Source organism: Brachionichthys hirsutus, chromosome 10 (assembly GCF_040956055.1).
Source record: "Brachionichthys hirsutus isolate HB-005 chromosome 10, CSIRO-AGI_Bhir_v1, whole genome shotgun sequence".
Lineage (NCBI taxonomy): Eukaryota > Metazoa > Chordata > Actinopteri > Lophiiformes > Brachionichthyidae > Brachionichthys > Brachionichthys hirsutus.
The window spans coordinates 6,627,232-6,642,581 of NC_090906.1; the positions used below are offsets into that span (position 1 = coordinate 6,627,232).

Genomic DNA, 15,350 nt, shown 5'->3' on the forward strand with positions numbered 1-15,350 from the left:
TTTCTGACCATTTATACATGTTCACATTTTATTTTAGGACACCGAGTAGCACCCACAACAAGAACTCAAACTCATCATGGTAACCATTTCCATACGCTTAATTCCACCACAACACACAAGAGCAACTTTTCAGTCTGCCCAATCTGACTGAGCGATGGAGCCCGACGGATGCAGCATCTGAACATACGACATAGTAATCATTCATTTCTTAGTGTTCGATCCATTTCTGCTCGTCCATCGCCAACAGTACAACTGCAATAAAGATTTTAATCCGTTACTCTTTCTACAGGCGGTTTCAATCCTCAGTTCCTTCTCGCAGGCGTTCGCTCGCTTTCCTTCTCCCGCAGGAAGCTGGGCGTCACTTCGTATGGTTCCGAGAACGACACGGTAATGCCAAAATCCTCCTTGTACAGGTCCCAGGTCTTGGCTTTATGAGGGTTGTCCAGCTCTTCCCTGGGTAGAAACAGCCTGTGGAGAGGTTGGAGGCCGGCCATGAACGCAAGGGTAAAAAGCACAGCAGCAGAAATAACGGCATCAGAGCAAAGGGGACGTACTTGTTATCCGCTACGAAGGAGGTGTTGAACCAGAAGTAAAATGGAACGTCTTCGTATCCTTTCGGCAGACCCTGGGGGGGGCGACAAATCATCATCATAAATAAATAGATCGATACATCCTGTTACGATAAGGTGAATTATTAGTTTTCTTTCATGCAGAAAGTGTGAAAACGCAGGTCCTCACAGCGCTCGATTCGAACATGACCTTCACATCCCCTTCAACCACAGGCCCATCCCGGAGGCTGATCACCGCTGCGTTGTTGCCCACGTCGGGAAAAACCTCCAAACCAGAGATGCATTAAGGAACCGGCAGGACCTGATGGGTGCAGCTGCTCAAGTGTTGTAGCACTTACTGTGCAGTTCTCCTGTTTGGCGCACACACCCTGAAACACAAGCTCTTTCTTCACAATTATCTTCACCTTGAGGTCGCTGCCATCGCCTTTGCCCACACCTGACGAAGAGCAGCGACGGGGATGTTAAAAGACCACAAAAACAGAAGTTACGGGTGTGAACGCGCTGCTGGTATGCTGCAGTCTGACCTGCTATGGAGTGGATGCGGAAACTTGTGATCCTGAGGCTTTGAGGAGGAGGCAACCGCCTGTTGAACTTGGTTTTCATGATCTCGTAGTAGCCCACGTACCGGCTCTGCAGTTCACAAGCAAAGGGAACCGTTATCCTCCATGTGCAACATACTGTGTGTGCAAATAAACAAAATGTGTTACAATGGTAGTGCAAAGAGATATTTTTGTGAAGCTATTCTTTTGCAATATTGTTCTCATCTTGGTGCAAAACAACAAAAGCACAGTTTCAGCCATAATTTGATTAAGGCTGTTGTCTTATTACTACATTTCAGTAAATGTTAGGATATAATGTCACAATAATGGTAAAACATCCTTAAAGAAATGATCATCCTGATAAGAATATTCTGGGTCCAGCTGATGGCCTGGCTCGGCAATAAAATCAAATGGCTTTTTTATCAAAATACATTCAGAACTTTTGAAAAGAATCCAGCAAACAGAACAATGTTGCCTCCTTTGCAGAAGTACATTGAATAAAGAGTCAAAACCATTTTAGTTTTTGATGAACGGAGGCACAAATTATTTAAAACTGTTAAAAAATGTTAATATTTCAAAATAAATGTCTCCTGTACATGACTTTTATGTTTTGCCCCCCAAATGTCTTGCTCTTTACCTGAGAGGGAGTCTCCACTCCCTGAAACTTGGAGCTCTGACTCTTGTCTGTTCTCCTTTCACCGAAATACTCTAGACTGTCCTAGAAACAGAAACGAATGCAAAGAGGATGAAACATTTCAAATCGACTTATCCGAACTCCATTAGAGCCAAAAGAGAGGCGTACCTGTGCACTCTCAAACTGGTCACTGTCAATCAGCCAGGTGCACACCATGGTGCCCGTGCGTCCTGTGAAATAAAGGCTCATCATCATCAGCGGATGGGGCAGTAATCTTTGTGCAGCTCAAATAGTCACTGAATGATCGTTAAACAGGTCGCGATCTTCGACACCACCTTTCCCTCCTTTGCAGTGAATAGCGATGATGTTCTTGGGATCAGCAGACATCCACTCCCTTACGCAAGCTGTGTATTTGAGCATTTCCCTGAGTGAGATAGAAGAACACACAATCAAGTTGTTGAGAGAGAGAGAGAGAGCGAGAGAGAGCGACTTTTAGTGCATCTGCAGTGCTGCAGGATAATCACTCACTCCAAAGATGGGACATTGTGGTCGTCAATGAAAACCCGCTCGACATTATAGTGGAAGAAAAGAGGGTCGTATCCTTTCTCACCTAGAAATGAAAGTATTGACATGGTTCATGTTTTTAAAAGAGAATGCAGTACATGTACCCAGAGCAGGCGGCGACTTACTGCACAAGTTGTAAACTTTATAATGTCCTTCGTGTTTAGTGTCGAGGAACCGCGCCACTTCCTGCACAGGCAGAGAAGATGAGTGTAATCAGATATAATAGATGTGTGTGTGTGTGTGTGTGTGTGTGCGTGTGTGTGTGCGTGTGCGCGTATGTACTCAGGTTGTGTAAGACTCACCTTGATTGGATTCCGGTAGAACGACTGCTTTCCAGAGGAAGGGAAAGACATGGCGATGACACGGTCTAGAAAGATCGGGACAGGCACCAACAAGCGCTAATAAAGCTTCTTAAAAAGGTCTTCCTTCTTAATCAATTTCGGATCCCATGCAGCGTGTTTTTTGTTGTCGCTGCTGCTGCATGTACGGCGTGTAACAACTACCTGTGACATAGGTCAGGTCAAGGTCAAATCCATCCTTCTGATAACGCCGCTTGTTCTCAGAAACCTGTGGTAGGCAACAGTTCAGTCAGCAGGTGGTGGGCATCGCTACGCGGGATTTACAACTCCTAAGCCAAATGTAGTCGTTGTGCTACGAGCCGACTTAATTAACCGTTTCACCACTTGTGATCATCTAATGCGTGGTCACTTCTTCTTTCTAAGTCGCGTGTGGGGAGATGTTGTTTTTGTGCCTTTGACCTTTCTGCAGAAATCTGGTTTTTTTTTGTTCCTTAAGCGCATTCAATAAAATTCACAAAGACCATTTTCTTTCTCTTAAACCCGAGACAGGCATCTTCCACTGAAGCCTACTATTCAGGGCGATGCCCTTACCATCCTCCTGGTGGCCTTCTCCAGCTCTTTCTTTTGAGCTGCCAGTCTGAAAACCCTCACCAAGATGATTATTCTCAGGAAACGCAGGAAGTTGACAACCCTGAGGAAAGGAAAGTGAAAAACGCATTCATCCCCCGATTGGATATCAAGCTCTCTGAGATAATATACCATCGATAATATGTTTTGACAAACAGCTCAATTTTAAAGTCCCCCCCCCCCCCCCAAATACAATACAAAATCCTAAATTCACTGACAACTGCCGCCTCGAAATTGCTCAGTCCCTTAACACTTGATCTACCAGAATTCTGCAACTACTAGAATGACCATAGCAGTCATTTTGACTGCTCGGACATTATTTGTATATAATCTGGATTATTGTTATCACGATATAAGAAAAACATTGGTGGAATAGGTAAAAAAAAACAAACTATAAATGATCGAGTGTTTTATTTATTTGAATCGACACAACATAACGTCTCTGCAATGACAATTATCTCTGTGAAAAACAAAACAAATGTATCCTGCTTTCAAAACAGGTTGGTGTCATCATTAGACCTTAATGACAATTATTATTTATTTATTTTTAAACCAGGTTATGACATTGAGAATTTTGAAAGCAGTCAAAATGACTTTAGCAGTTACTATGACCAGCTGTAAATGTAATATATAGTCAGACCCCAAAAACATATCTTTAAGCTACCGTAGCCCCCCAAGCTTTAACAGAAAAATCATTTTCAAATCGCAGTAGTCACTGAAAGCAACAGTCTGTGCTAAATGTGTTAAAATAATCCATTGCACTGAACTAGTGAGAGTGTGACCCTACTGAATAAGCCCTGGGCATGCGGAGTCGACTACCTGGGGATGAGGCTGACTCCTGACAGCTCAGTGGAGGCGTAAATCATGGTGACCACCAGCGTAACCACGACAACACAGGCGTCCACGATGTTCAACTTGGAGCTGAAGTAAACTTTGAACCTAGAAGGAGCGTATTTGAACAAAATCACGAGATGAATAACACGCCGTTGAGAAAACCCAAACCAGAAATCACCAACAATAAACCTCAACAGGTCAAGCACGGGATTGTGCTGTGCTGGTGCATTAGTGAATCATTGTTAAGGACCGGTCCTGCACGTGTCCATGCATATCCTGTCCAGCTTCCTCCTCATTACTTCCTGCTCGCCACGCCCGATTTCTGCTGACACAGGCACACTGCACCAGTTTACAACATATCGCAATCCGAATTCCCATTTAACCCCCCAGTCGAACAGAGTGTCGGCTGGGGGGTTGGAAGATCCAAATAGTTTAGGAAGGGTTTCTGAGATGACCAGGAATAGGCTCAACATGAACGCGTTTCATCACCGGCTTCAAAAAAGATTTTTTTTCTTTCCAAGTAGAACTATTCAAAGCCACATGGCAAAGAATCCCTGCATAGATTTGTGTAATTAAAGAAAAACAGGACAACGTCCCTCATATCCAGCGTCCCGCAGCCCTCGTCCTGCATGCGAAGCCCCCCCCCCCCCCCCCCCACGCCACTCACCCGACCACATAGACCCGCAGGAGAACATCAACGAGAAAGAAGAAGGAGATGAGGAGGGACACTGCCTCCAAGCTTTTCCCAGCCTCCCTTCCCTTGGTTGGAAGAGAAAGGTCCACAATCACCAGCACAATGTCCACTAGGATCAGGATCACGCCAAACGCACTGGAGGACGACATGGACAAGCACAATCAGATGGCGGCGGCACCATCATCGCCGGAGAACCACCTCCCCGAACAGAGCGCTCACCGAAACCCGAAGGACATGACGAACGGGGTAATCTTCTTGCGTACGTTCCTCCAAAAGAGAAAAGGAACGTTCAATATTAAAAACATGCGTCTGTGTAAAACGCACAAATAAAACCGGGACCGCATCATGCAGGAACTCACTGATACACGTTGTCCGGCACCACAGTCTTGTCTTTCCCATCATCGATCTCCACCTTCGCATCCTCCATCTTTGCAACGCTTCTGTGGACAGAGAAGGAAAAGTAAGAAGAACTTCATCCACGGGGAAAAGCAGCAGCAGCAGCAGCAGCAGCAGCAGCAGCAGAAGCAGCAGGATGAGCGTCAAGCTTCCCATGCGAGTTCATCCTCACCCATTTTCACCTGAACCCGAACCTGGGCTGAAGTAGACAGAAGACATGATGCGCTCCGCCTTCCTCTCTACATCAAGTTCAGGAGGACGTTTTAAAGTCACAGGGTTAAGGACAAAAGCAAAGTCAAACTAGAAGACAGGAACTTTTTTTCAACCTGCTCCGTTTTTAGTCGCGCAGTCCAAGCCGCTGTTTGAAAGTTTTAGTCTTTTAATGTTCATATTAAATCATGCTGGAGTTCAGAAAGTCTTCCCAAGAGAGCACAAAAGAGTATTTATGACCGCGCAGTATTCAAGATTCATGATTACCTCTGAAGGAAATGGAAAGCAGCTCCTCTCCTCTTCCTCCTCTTCCTCGACTGTCTGGTAATCAGGAGGACGCAAAAACACCAGATCCGCGCTCAACGCTCGGCGCGTCCCTCGTGGAATTACACGGAGTTTGTCTTGTGACTTCTTACGAATTTAAAGGAAGATCGTTCAAAGGTTAACCGGGTAGAATGTGGGTTTTCTTTTTTTCTTTTTTTTTTGCAAACGTAGTGGTTTCGGACTTCCTGGATCGCTTATAAAAAACAAAACAGACAAAAAAAAAAAAAGGTTCAGTCTAGATTTCCTTTATCGGACAACTCTCATCCCCGAGTCTAACTCCTCTACTGGGCTTTTTAAAGCCAGCCATGTTTTCATGCCTCATCTCGACCCTTTTGTTTCCCACATCTGGATCCAATTAGCTGCTCGTCAGAGCTGCGTTTCAAAGTAAAACAACTGACAAGTTTGGTGTGGCGTCGAACCGAATGAAAGGGGGATACATAAAGAAATTATTATATAAGTACCGGTAAAATAAATACATTTAGATTGGGTCTTTTCAAAAACCTGAAATGCATGATGGGGGAGGGATCAGTGCAAAGTAAACAACCCTGAAATATCACATTACGCATATATTAATATATTACTGCCATTGTTTTTTATTATTATTTTTTAATTCGAGGAGGAACGATTGTTTAAAAACGTTGGGGGTTTTTTCACACTAACCATAAATCACCGCAAGAGGGCACCATAACTGCGTTACAAATGTAGCCTATCAATCAATGAAGGTCTTCGTTGCTTTGTTTTGTGTGATCGCTTGCTGCTGATCAAATCAATCTTTCCTCATCCTGTTGTTTTGTTTCTGCCGTCTCAGATAGAATACGCTGAGAGCAAACCCCGGTCTGTTTTCATGGCATCAAAGATTATCACCAAATACTATGTTTAATATAAAATGTGTATGTATGGCATGAACTAAAATTTTATCTCTAAATAAATAAAAAATACATTTGAGCCTTTTAAGTACTTTAGATATTTTTTTTCAGTGCTTATTATAAGACTGAATTTAAATGTAGTTAAATAATAAGACATAATACCTCGAGGAAAAGAACATACACATTCTTTCAGAATGATTCATAAACAAAAAACAAAACGCAGTTCTTCAGTTATTTCAGGAATGGTTTCTTCTCAACACCCTTTTGTCCATGAGGCCATTCGCTGGTCTGGAATCAGCTACTCTTTTCCAAATAGTAGAATACTTGATGGGAGGAAAAGGACAAACTGGCTCGAGTTCAGTATCTGGCACCGAACTGGAGTCTGGATCCTCTAATGTGGACCATGCGCAACCAGCCCAGCCTATAAATAATACTGAGTCTTTAGAAGAAAAGAACACTCAACCTGGACAAAACAAGAGGAGGGTTTGTAAAACCGAGGTAGGATTTCAAATTCTGATGTCTTGATATACGGTACACATATTCTTTTATACTTAGTTGACTATATTGTATTCATAATTTCAGATGGACATTGTAGCAAGACCTTTCTTCCTACCCATGGCAGTGTTGCTGTTATTGACTCTGGTGATCTCAGCAATGGCGTCTTCACCACATTTACCAGTATGTAGCTTATCTTACTCTTTAGGGGGCTTGAGGATATTTTTTATTTTTTGTCTAGCGGAATAAATAAAATGTGTTGTTCAAAAAGAACAATGTTATATGATTTTCATTCCTTGAAAATCCAGAGCCCACGTGAATAAAATCTATTTTGCAGAAGCCGGATGCATTTTAGTTGAAGTTGAAACTGGTTTTTATTTATTTAAGGAATCTGATTCCTGTGGGCCAGAGGTTGCAGCTCTCAAGCGTAGCATAAGGAAGCTGGAGAATAAGCTCTTCATTGGGACTTGGCAGGTTGAGCACTTGCAGATGAACAAGTTTTTCAAACTGCTTAAACCTCCTGCATCCGATGCGAGACCTGAAACTGATACGACCCTCGCTGTGAAGCAGAAGAACGGTGGGACATCAGACAGCTCTGATGTGGGACTGATGAAGCCACTTCCACCAGCAGGCAACCTAAATGTCCAAGACAAAGGTAAAAAAAAGTTCAAGTCATAAAACCTTTATTGATAATACAATTGTAGATTGGGATGAGCCAGTGAAAATGACGTCTAATAGCACATTCATGCTATTTTTTGATGATTTCTTCCTAGACTGCTCTCAGCTGTTTGACCGACTGAGACCACCAAGTGGTTTCTACCGCATCCGACCCAAATCACACTCGGAACCTGTTTTGGTTTACTGTGACATGGAGGATGGAGGAGGATGGACGGTGTTTCAGAAACGTCGACATGGAAAAGTCGACTTCGACAGGTACCCAATCGGAGACGATGGTCTTGCGTGCCCCTCTTGTATCAAAAATCATTGCAAACACACAGCACTAGATTATAAATAAAGTTTTTCATGTGAGGTCCGATCTGTCATATTCTCATTCTAGGGATTGGGTGGACTACAGAGATGGATTTGGTGATTTCAAACTGTGGAACGATGAGTTTTGGTTGGGAAATGAGCACATTTATTCTCTACTCTCAGAAGGTCAGACGTGATGAAAAGCCCCGAGAGCTTCCTCAAACTGTTTTCCAATAATCCCTACATCTTCTACTGCTTGGTTACCCACCCTCATGCACTATCTATGCTCCTGAAGGTAGAAACCTGGTGAAGATAGATCTCATGGACTGGGATGGACAGAGGCGTCACGCATTTTATGAGAACTTCAGGATCACTAATGAAGCTGTAAGATACTTTACTTTCTTGGCCTTAGAAGTAACTCTAACCCCCCCCCCCCCCCCCCCCCCCCCCTCAAAAAGAAATCATCCCCTGCTTTTACACCTAACCCAGGACAAGTACCGTCTCCAGTACGGGCTGTACAGTGGCCAAGCTGGGGATGCTCTTTCTGGCGGTGGTGGGATGGTGGAACATTGGTCTGCTGGCCTCAGTGGCATGCAGTTCAGCACCAGGGATCAGGTTAGATGTCTTCTGTCTTGAGATTACTGAAGACACGCAGAGGATGAGTGATGACACTGATGGTGGGGACTGTCTCTGACAGGACAATGACCGCTACCTTCAGGGCAGCTGTGCGCAGGAGAGCACTGCAGGATGGTGGTTCAACAGGTGAGACCTTTAGAATAAACCCAAGAGTGTTACCGTGGTCATCCAGCTATAAAAACAAACACAGTGGCCTCGCTAAGGGCAAGGCTCTGGTGAATACATCGTGATGAATGATATAGATTGCAAACAAGCCTTTTTATGTGCAGCAGACCTAGCCATTGCACTAACCTAGACATTGTGTTCAACCCTTCAATCTGCAGGTGCCATGCAGCCAACCTAAATGGGAAGTTCTACCGCAAAGGGAAGTACAAGGGCCAGTATGACAACGGTGTGGTGTGGGGGACCTGGAGAGGTCTCTGGTATTCTCTGAGACACACCACCATGAAGGTGCGCCCTCTGGTGTTCTTGGACGCGATGGGCAGTGGAGGAGGGGACATTTAAGGACACCAAGCCTGAAATTCCATAATGAACGAGGGCAAAGTTATGTCACGTCGTATATATAATCTTTGTGTCTAATCACTCCATGATTTTTCCTCTACTGAAAACTATCATCGTACAGCACAGAACAGGATCTCCTTCAGCGCTGACTGAATTGATGCAAGTTTATGTTACTAGTACTACACAATAAAAACAAGCAGCATCTCAGTCACAATGTCTCACTGGTGTGTCCAGCTCAGATAACACAGCAGCAAACGCATGCGATCGTTCTAACCGGTGCATTTTGCAGAAATATGAGGAAAAACCTTGACATCACACAAACAAATGGTCTCTGAATGGGAAGCTGCACCCCACGACAGTGGAATTTCACAACACATTCATTAGAACAATCAGACTCGCCTTTCTTTGGTAGTGTTTTTAAAAGCAGTTTTTGGCAGGACTTGTATTTAACAGTGCAGGAAAAGTACTTTTGGGAGATATTCAAATGCAAATAGTAACACATTTTGTGTTTCACCTCGTTAGCTTGAATTCATTCCTCAAAATGAAAAGGGGGATATAAAGTATATGACTACCTTGATCAACACATTTGTCTGCAAATTATTGCATTCTGATTTATTTATTTTTAAACAGCCTCCCAAATTTTTGGAAACAGAGTTGTACAGGCGCAAGGCCATGTTACAGATATCTGAAAGTGTTACTGTACTATATGGTACAGAAACCAACAAAGAGACATTCTGAATGGTTATACTCAAAAATGCTGTTGCACGTTTACCAAAGGTTGACACATATTAACATAATTATAATTTAAAATGAAACAGTATTTTCAAAATACTGTATATCTTTCTTCTGTAAAATACACAACAAGCTTCATTGATATGTGAGTCTGTGACAAGATAAAGTTTAATCTACATCCAAGCGAGGAGATTTAGGTTTAAAAAGAAATGGAAGCTGTGTTCGACTCCTCCTCCCGTCCATGTGCAGAGGAGAGATCGAGGTCCAGCATCCTTTTCTCCGCCTCGCTCAGGACGTAAGGCGAGGCGACACCGCTGCTGTCGTCTCCGGACATGGGCAGAGAGTGACAGCGACCTTTTCTCTGCTCGTAGGACGGCACGCTAAAGGTGGAGCTACGCTGCCGCCCTTTGACCCCAGAGCAGGACTGAGCCTCCTTTAACTTCCGGGCCAAGATGTTTCTCTGGATGGGCGATGGGCCGCGACGGTTCCAGTTCTGCTCGGCCCACGCTGCTCGGTCCAAACTGGGCCCCACAGCTGGACCGCCAATCCCCGAGATTCCCTCTCCAACTCCTGCCTGACTGCGGCTTGGCCCAACGACACCGACAGCAGCCCGAGCATCTTTCCCAAAGGCTGAAATGCCATTTGTGTTGGTTCCTGTGTGTTTGAGTTCACTGCTGTGAAGAGGAACAGCTGTCTCTGCCCAAGGTTTCTTGTGGTCATTTATTTGCGCTCTGCATTCAGCCCAATCCAAGGCGCCATGCTCCGGAATGGGGTAAGAGCGGTATGGCTGCCTTTCCCATCTTCCTTTGCTCCATAAAGTTCCTTCGGGAAGCGTGCGAGATCCCACCTTAAAAAAGATAACGCATGTTTTAATTAAAATAGTCCTGCACAAATACAAGCAACATTTATGTGCATGCACCCATAAATAGAATAATGAAATAAAGTTGACCTGGGTCATGCTCCTTTCTCTAAACGGCCTGGCCTGTGCCGAGGGTAAAGGTGGAGGCTTGGGGTCATTAAAACTGGCAGTCCGGCGGAAATTTGGATTCTTATGAAAGGAGTATCCTGCTCCGTTAGGTGGTTCTCCTCTAAGAGACGCTAGCCCACCCCTCTCCACCATTTCAACCCAGCCAGCTGTGCGGTCATGCCATTTTGAGCTACCCCCACGAGGTCCAATGGGCTCCGTGCTGGGACTCATCTCTGCTGTGACTCCTGACGTCTGTGCCGGCGCCTCAGAAAAGAGAGCGGCAGGATTGGTGTTGTCCTGGATACCAGGCGCCAGAGTCGGGATGGGGGAGTTGGTGGGCGATGCAGATATTCCCAACAGTGTGTCATTGACTGGGCTTGAAGATACATGGTACACCTGTGTTGCCTCCTTTAGCCCCTTCTTCTTCATTTCTTTCAACTGCTCTTGGGCCAATCGGTACCTAGCAGGACAATGACCTTTTTAATACCCAAGGCTAGTCGGGGATGACAGAAGAAATTTGACAATTTTCTAAGGGACAAATGTAAAAAGAATATTCTAAACATACCCAAATATTGTGGGCAACATCTTCTGTCCTGTTGGGGACAGCCTCTCTGGGTCTTTTGACAGAGGCTGACCGCTCTGGACAGCATTGTCCGTCCAGGCTGAACCAACGGCCATGCCAGCTAGTGGGCCGCGGCCATCAGACAGGTTGGGTCGTTGAAGGCTGTGACCACAAATGGAGGCCTCGTCTGAGAGTTTACGTCCTCCAGGAGAATGCATGGACCCTCTGCGGACAGAGCTGCAGAGCTGTGGGGTCCGGCAAAGCTTTCTCCACACAACCACCACAACAGTAGTCACGACGACAGTCAGGCAGATTGAGATCCCAGCCACCATGACAATGTTACCACCCGATGACGCAAATCCGACAAGCACAGGGGGGAAGGATGGCGACGGTACCGGCAACACTGGAGGAGAGAGAAGATTCCACAGAAAATCATTTGAGAGAAATGGTTATAAGGTAAAAATGGGTTGAGAGGTAAGGCTACTAACCGACGCAGTCCTCCAAGGAGCAAACAGATTGTTTTTTCATTGTGCCAGTGCAATGCACCCCTTCCACAGTGGAGGGAAGCAAACACTGGCGAACTCGTTCCCTCACCCCCTCTCCACAGCTCACGCTGCACGAACCCCACGGCTGCCACGGGCCCAGCGACTCTGCAGACAACGAGAGGTCAGCTGGTAAATGTGTACAGTACGACCCTGTAGAAAATACAGCAGACGTTTAGAAAGGCACACAACAAAAAGCTAAACCATCAAGTCACGCAGCATCAGCCCGTTAATATCTAAAGCCGTGTCCTCCAAACAGAAGAGTCAAAAATGTTTAATCAGATCTTTACATGTTTTATTTCAATAAACATCTGAGCTTGATGAAAAGAATTTGGTACAAAAAGTCAAATGGATTAGATTAGATTTTTTTTTCTACCAAACGCGAACACGTCCATCAGTCCTGTCTCACCTGTGCCCCGGTGAACCACCAAACACGTCTGTGCAGGGCTCGGCGAGCGACTGTAGTTAAAAACAAAGCGAAAGCAGTACTTGTTCCTTCCTGGATAAAACACAGAGCAATTGAATTCCGTCTCGTTCTCTCCTTGAGTCAGCCAGTTGAAGGCCACTGGAGGAGAAGTGGGCTCCTCCGCTCCAAATCCCTGCAGCGCCGTCCCACCCGCATCCATTCCTGTTCCCACACCTGCATCCTTATACAACAGCACTTTCCCATTGACGTGAGCGCATGGTGGAGTTATCAGTTTGACAGTCATCGTCCCTTCACAACCTTTCCTGTAAGCATTGCTGCTTTCCACCAGCAGCTTATAGGAGAATATACGGGCCAGGTAAAGAGGCCCGGAGCTCTTCACGTCTTGTGCTGCATGAGGAGACTGCAGAGCAACTCTTATGAAGTCTCTCTCTGTGAAGGGGAAGGCGCACGCTAGCTCAAGGCTCTGGGAGCGGACGGGTTTGATTGGGCGCCGCGTATGGAATCGGACCTTGTTGATGCTGCTTCGCCCTATCTGGTTGAACTCCAGGTAGCTGACTTCTAGGAAAAGAGAGGAGTCAATACCGTGAGAGCAAGCCTGGAAGTGATCATTCATGGATAGCCCCACCTGGAGGGAGACAGAGGAAGATCGGTGAGTTAATCACATTGGTTGCAATTCTTCTCGCACAATAAAGCGACTTTGCGTGTCAGATATCTTGTTTGTCTCGCCTGAAAAGATCCAGAGTGGTTTCCAGCCCTGCCCACCGCGATGTGAAAGGTGGGCCACTGCACCTGCAGTTCTGAACTCCACCACCAGGTAGTACTCTCTCTACTCCTGTCCTCTGAGCCATTGACGTGAGAAGTAGACGACACCCTTGTCTGCCTCAACAGGAACCGGAAAGTTCCTGCATACAGGAAGCAAGAGCAGTCGAACTCCACCCGGCCAGTCGATTGGCTGCTTGGGAGAGTCCGAGTCAGAAGGGTGGCGTTGGTTTCCATGTTGACCAGAGACAGGCTTGAGCTACGGATGGCGCTGCCGTTGGTTTTTGTGCTCAAGTCCACAAATACACTGGAGCTGCTTAGGGCCATGTGGAAGGAGGGCCAGACATTGAGCCCTGCGAAAGCTAGAGAACAGAATTCACAGAATAGACAATGGGCAAGAGGCAATTTCACACGTTGTGTGGCAATCTGGTTCAAATGTGGTCAACAGATGCTGTCGTTGCCATTTATTTGTCTATTAATTTGTATATTTGTGTATTTGTCTGTATATACTACCTTGACTTTCAATATTCTTGACGTGGCTTTGAATGTTGTGCCCACAATGTGTTCGTATTAAATCCTAGAACTGATACATCCTGATGTCATTTTAGTTGTGTCATCATTTTGAATAGTTGGTTAAGTAGCTTGTGGGAGCTTAAATAATGACTGTACACTATAATTTATACCAAAAATCTCTTGTGAAGTTAAAAATAAGTTACATATGGGCTTATTAATATATTTCCTATACTAGGCACAAATGATAGATTTTGTTCAGCATGTTATTAAATGCTAAACTCAGGTTTCTGCACTAGAATTAATAATGAATTAGCATTAGTAAAGGTGAATTACACATTTCTTACCCACATTAGACTCAACTTTTAGTAGTTAACTACTTCACAACACCCTGAGCAAATTAGTTCAGAATAAGTAAATGGGGATCATAAAACAGAAGCATATTATTTTATGAAGTATTTTCCAGAGTAGTGTGTACATCCTGTGTGCAAATCTTGTGGAAAGGCAATGTGTGTAAGGAAGAGGAAGATACTGAGCCTCCATTACCCCCCCCCCCCCCATCAGCTCAACACATGAATGAGCGAAACAACACAAATGGATTTGATAGGCCTCATCTGAGTTACGCTTTGTTATTGCATGGTAAATATCAGTGGCACTCACCGTATCCCAGGAGCGCCAGCAGAAAGGGCAGCAGTGAGACAGCCTGGGTCATTACGATGCTCTAGCTTTTGTCTACTTCTACACCACATGACCACGCTCCCGACAAGTCCCGACCTCTGCAAATCACAAAGCATGCACAAAAAGAACTCAGTCGTGCACGAGACGGCAGCAGATTGTCCATCAGACAGAAATCATCTTTCTACTGGATAAAGGGGAAAAAACAGGAAAGCCAGAGCGTGAAGCCGTGGCCACGAGTCTTCTGGATTTACACCGGCGTCTTCCTCTTCCTTTATTTGAACAATGGCCATGAAGGGGTGGGAAACATTTCTGCTGTGGAGCCCAATTTCTGTCTTATGCTAGTGTTTTTTTAAGATTATTATTAAAAACACACAATTCCAGACTTTTTTCTCAGATACAAATGTCAAAAGTGAAGATTCTGGGGAACAAACTGCTGCGAAATTCTGCATTTAATACTGAGAAAAATGCCAATGAAAACTTAGTGTAATTCACTCATTTAAAGTACTCAAATTGTGAAATGGGCTTTAAAGTGAAGAAAGGTTTATTATAACCCCATTACTGTATCTCTCTTTATGTTTGTTGTATCATTATAAAGCCCTTTCTTGTGCGTATATTAACCTGAAAGTGATGCAGATCTAACATTTATGCTTAAACCTCACTGCTTTGAGGGGTTATAAAATAAAACGGCACTACTCACATGTCTGGTTGACTGAATAACGTCCTCTCCGTGTTCCAGTACCACATTTCTACAGACTGATAAACTACTAATACTCTCAGCAGGACACACGCAGAAGGGCGGGGGGTGTTCAGAGCGCGTGAAATCGATCCTGTCTCACCAACATCAGTCGGGAGGACGGTCTGTCTGTCTGTCCGTTTGCAACATAACTCAATAAGTTACAGATGGATCTTGATGACATTTTTAGGAGAAGTTGGGAATGTTACCATGGGAACAGATGATTACATTTTGTTGATGATCCTGGATTCTGGATAACTTTGATTTTTTTTTGTTAACATTG

At 44.8% G+C, this 15,350-nt stretch overlaps 3 protein-coding genes across 3 annotated transcripts; 1 reads left to right on the top strand and 2 right to left on the bottom strand.

Moving 5' to 3' along the window:
* Positions 1–83: 83 nt before the first annotated feature.
* On the bottom strand, positions 84–5,375 carry LOC137900264 (phosphatidylinositol 3,4,5-trisphosphate 3-phosphatase TPTE2-like). Its single transcript, XM_068744326.1, has 18 exons — positions 5,329–5,375; positions 5,120–5,200; positions 4,980–5,027; positions 4,734–4,895; positions 4,052–4,171; positions 3,197–3,296; positions 2,810–2,873; positions 2,609–2,673; positions 2,432–2,492; positions 2,271–2,352; positions 2,078–2,166; positions 1,911–1,972; positions 1,746–1,826; positions 1,094–1,199; positions 908–1,005; positions 739–834; positions 555–625; positions 84–468 (listed from the first exon to the last, which is right to left on the bottom strand). Exons 1-18 carry the CDS (start codon positions 5,373–5,375, stop codon positions 303–305), a joined length of 1,599 nt encoding a protein of 532 aa, XP_068600427.1. The 3' UTR covers positions 84–302.
* A 1,639-nt stretch (positions 5,376–7,014) lies between these two features.
* LOC137900546 (fibrinogen-like protein 1) lies at positions 7,015–9,349 on the top strand. The gene is made up of 9 exons (XM_068744650.1): positions 7,015–7,054; positions 7,139–7,234; positions 7,439–7,706; positions 7,825–7,984; positions 8,109–8,206; positions 8,316–8,404; positions 8,510–8,635; positions 8,718–8,782; positions 8,980–9,349. The coding sequence occupies exons 2-9, from the start codon at positions 7,139–7,141 to the stop codon at positions 9,158–9,160; spliced, it is 1,083 nt and encodes a 360-aa protein (XP_068600751.1). The 5' UTR covers positions 7,015–7,054; the 3' UTR covers positions 9,161–9,349.
* Positions 9,350–10,088: 739 nt separating this feature from the next.
* On the bottom strand, positions 10,089–14,368 carry LOC137900245 (thrombospondin type-1 domain-containing protein 1-like). Its single transcript, XM_068744307.1, has 7 exons — positions 14,317–14,368; positions 13,114–13,508; positions 12,370–13,012; positions 11,907–12,068; positions 11,422–11,821; positions 10,839–11,316; positions 10,089–10,736 (listed from the first exon to the last, which is right to left on the bottom strand). Exons 1-7 carry the CDS (start codon positions 14,366–14,368, stop codon positions 10,089–10,091), a joined length of 2,778 nt encoding a protein of 925 aa, XP_068600408.1.
* Between the last annotated feature and the right edge of the window lie 982 nt (positions 14,369–15,350).

What these genes read in the sequence shown, in the direction of transcription:
- LOC137900546 (XM_068744650.1), top strand. Translation starts at nt 7,139, where the DNA reads ATGGACATTGTAGCAAGACCTTTCTTCCTACCCATGGCAGTGTTGCTG. An exon ending in GGAAAAGTCGACTTCGACAG is followed by an intron (nt 7,985 to 8,108) that starts GTACCCAATCGG and finishes TTCTCATTCTAG; the next exon opens with GGATTGGGTGGACTACAGAG. An exon ending in TTATTCTCTACTCTCAGAAG is followed by an intron (nt 8,207 to 8,315) that starts GTCAGACGTGAT and finishes ATGCTCCTGAAG; the next exon opens with GTAGAAACCTGGTGAAGATA.
- LOC137900245 (XM_068744307.1), bottom strand. Translation starts at nt 14,368, where the DNA reads ATGACCCAGGCTGTCTCACTGCTGCCCTTTCTGCTGGCGCTCCTGGGA. An exon ending in CTCCTTGGAGGACTGCGTCG is followed by an intron (nt 11,822 to 11,906) that starts GTTAGTAGCCTT and finishes TCTCTCCTCCAG; the next exon opens with TGTTGCCGGTACCGTCGCCA. An exon ending in ATGTTGCCCACAATATTTGG is followed by an intron (nt 11,317 to 11,421) that starts GTATGTTTAGAA and finishes TTGTCCTGCTAG; the next exon opens with GTACCGATTGGCCCAAGAGC.
- LOC137900264 (XM_068744326.1), bottom strand. Translation starts at nt 5,375, where the DNA reads ATGTCTTCTGTCTACTTCAGCCCAGGTTCGGGTTCAGGTGAAAATGG. An exon ending in AGAAGGCCACCAGGAGGATG is followed by an intron (nt 2,874 to 3,196) that starts GTAAGGGCATCG and finishes TGCCTACCACAG; the next exon opens with GTTTCTGAGAACAAGCGGCG. An exon ending in CCGCATCCACTCCATAGCAG is followed by an intron (nt 1,006 to 1,093) that starts GTCAGACTGCAG and finishes GCTCTTCGTCAG; the next exon opens with GTGTGGGCAAAGGCGATGGC.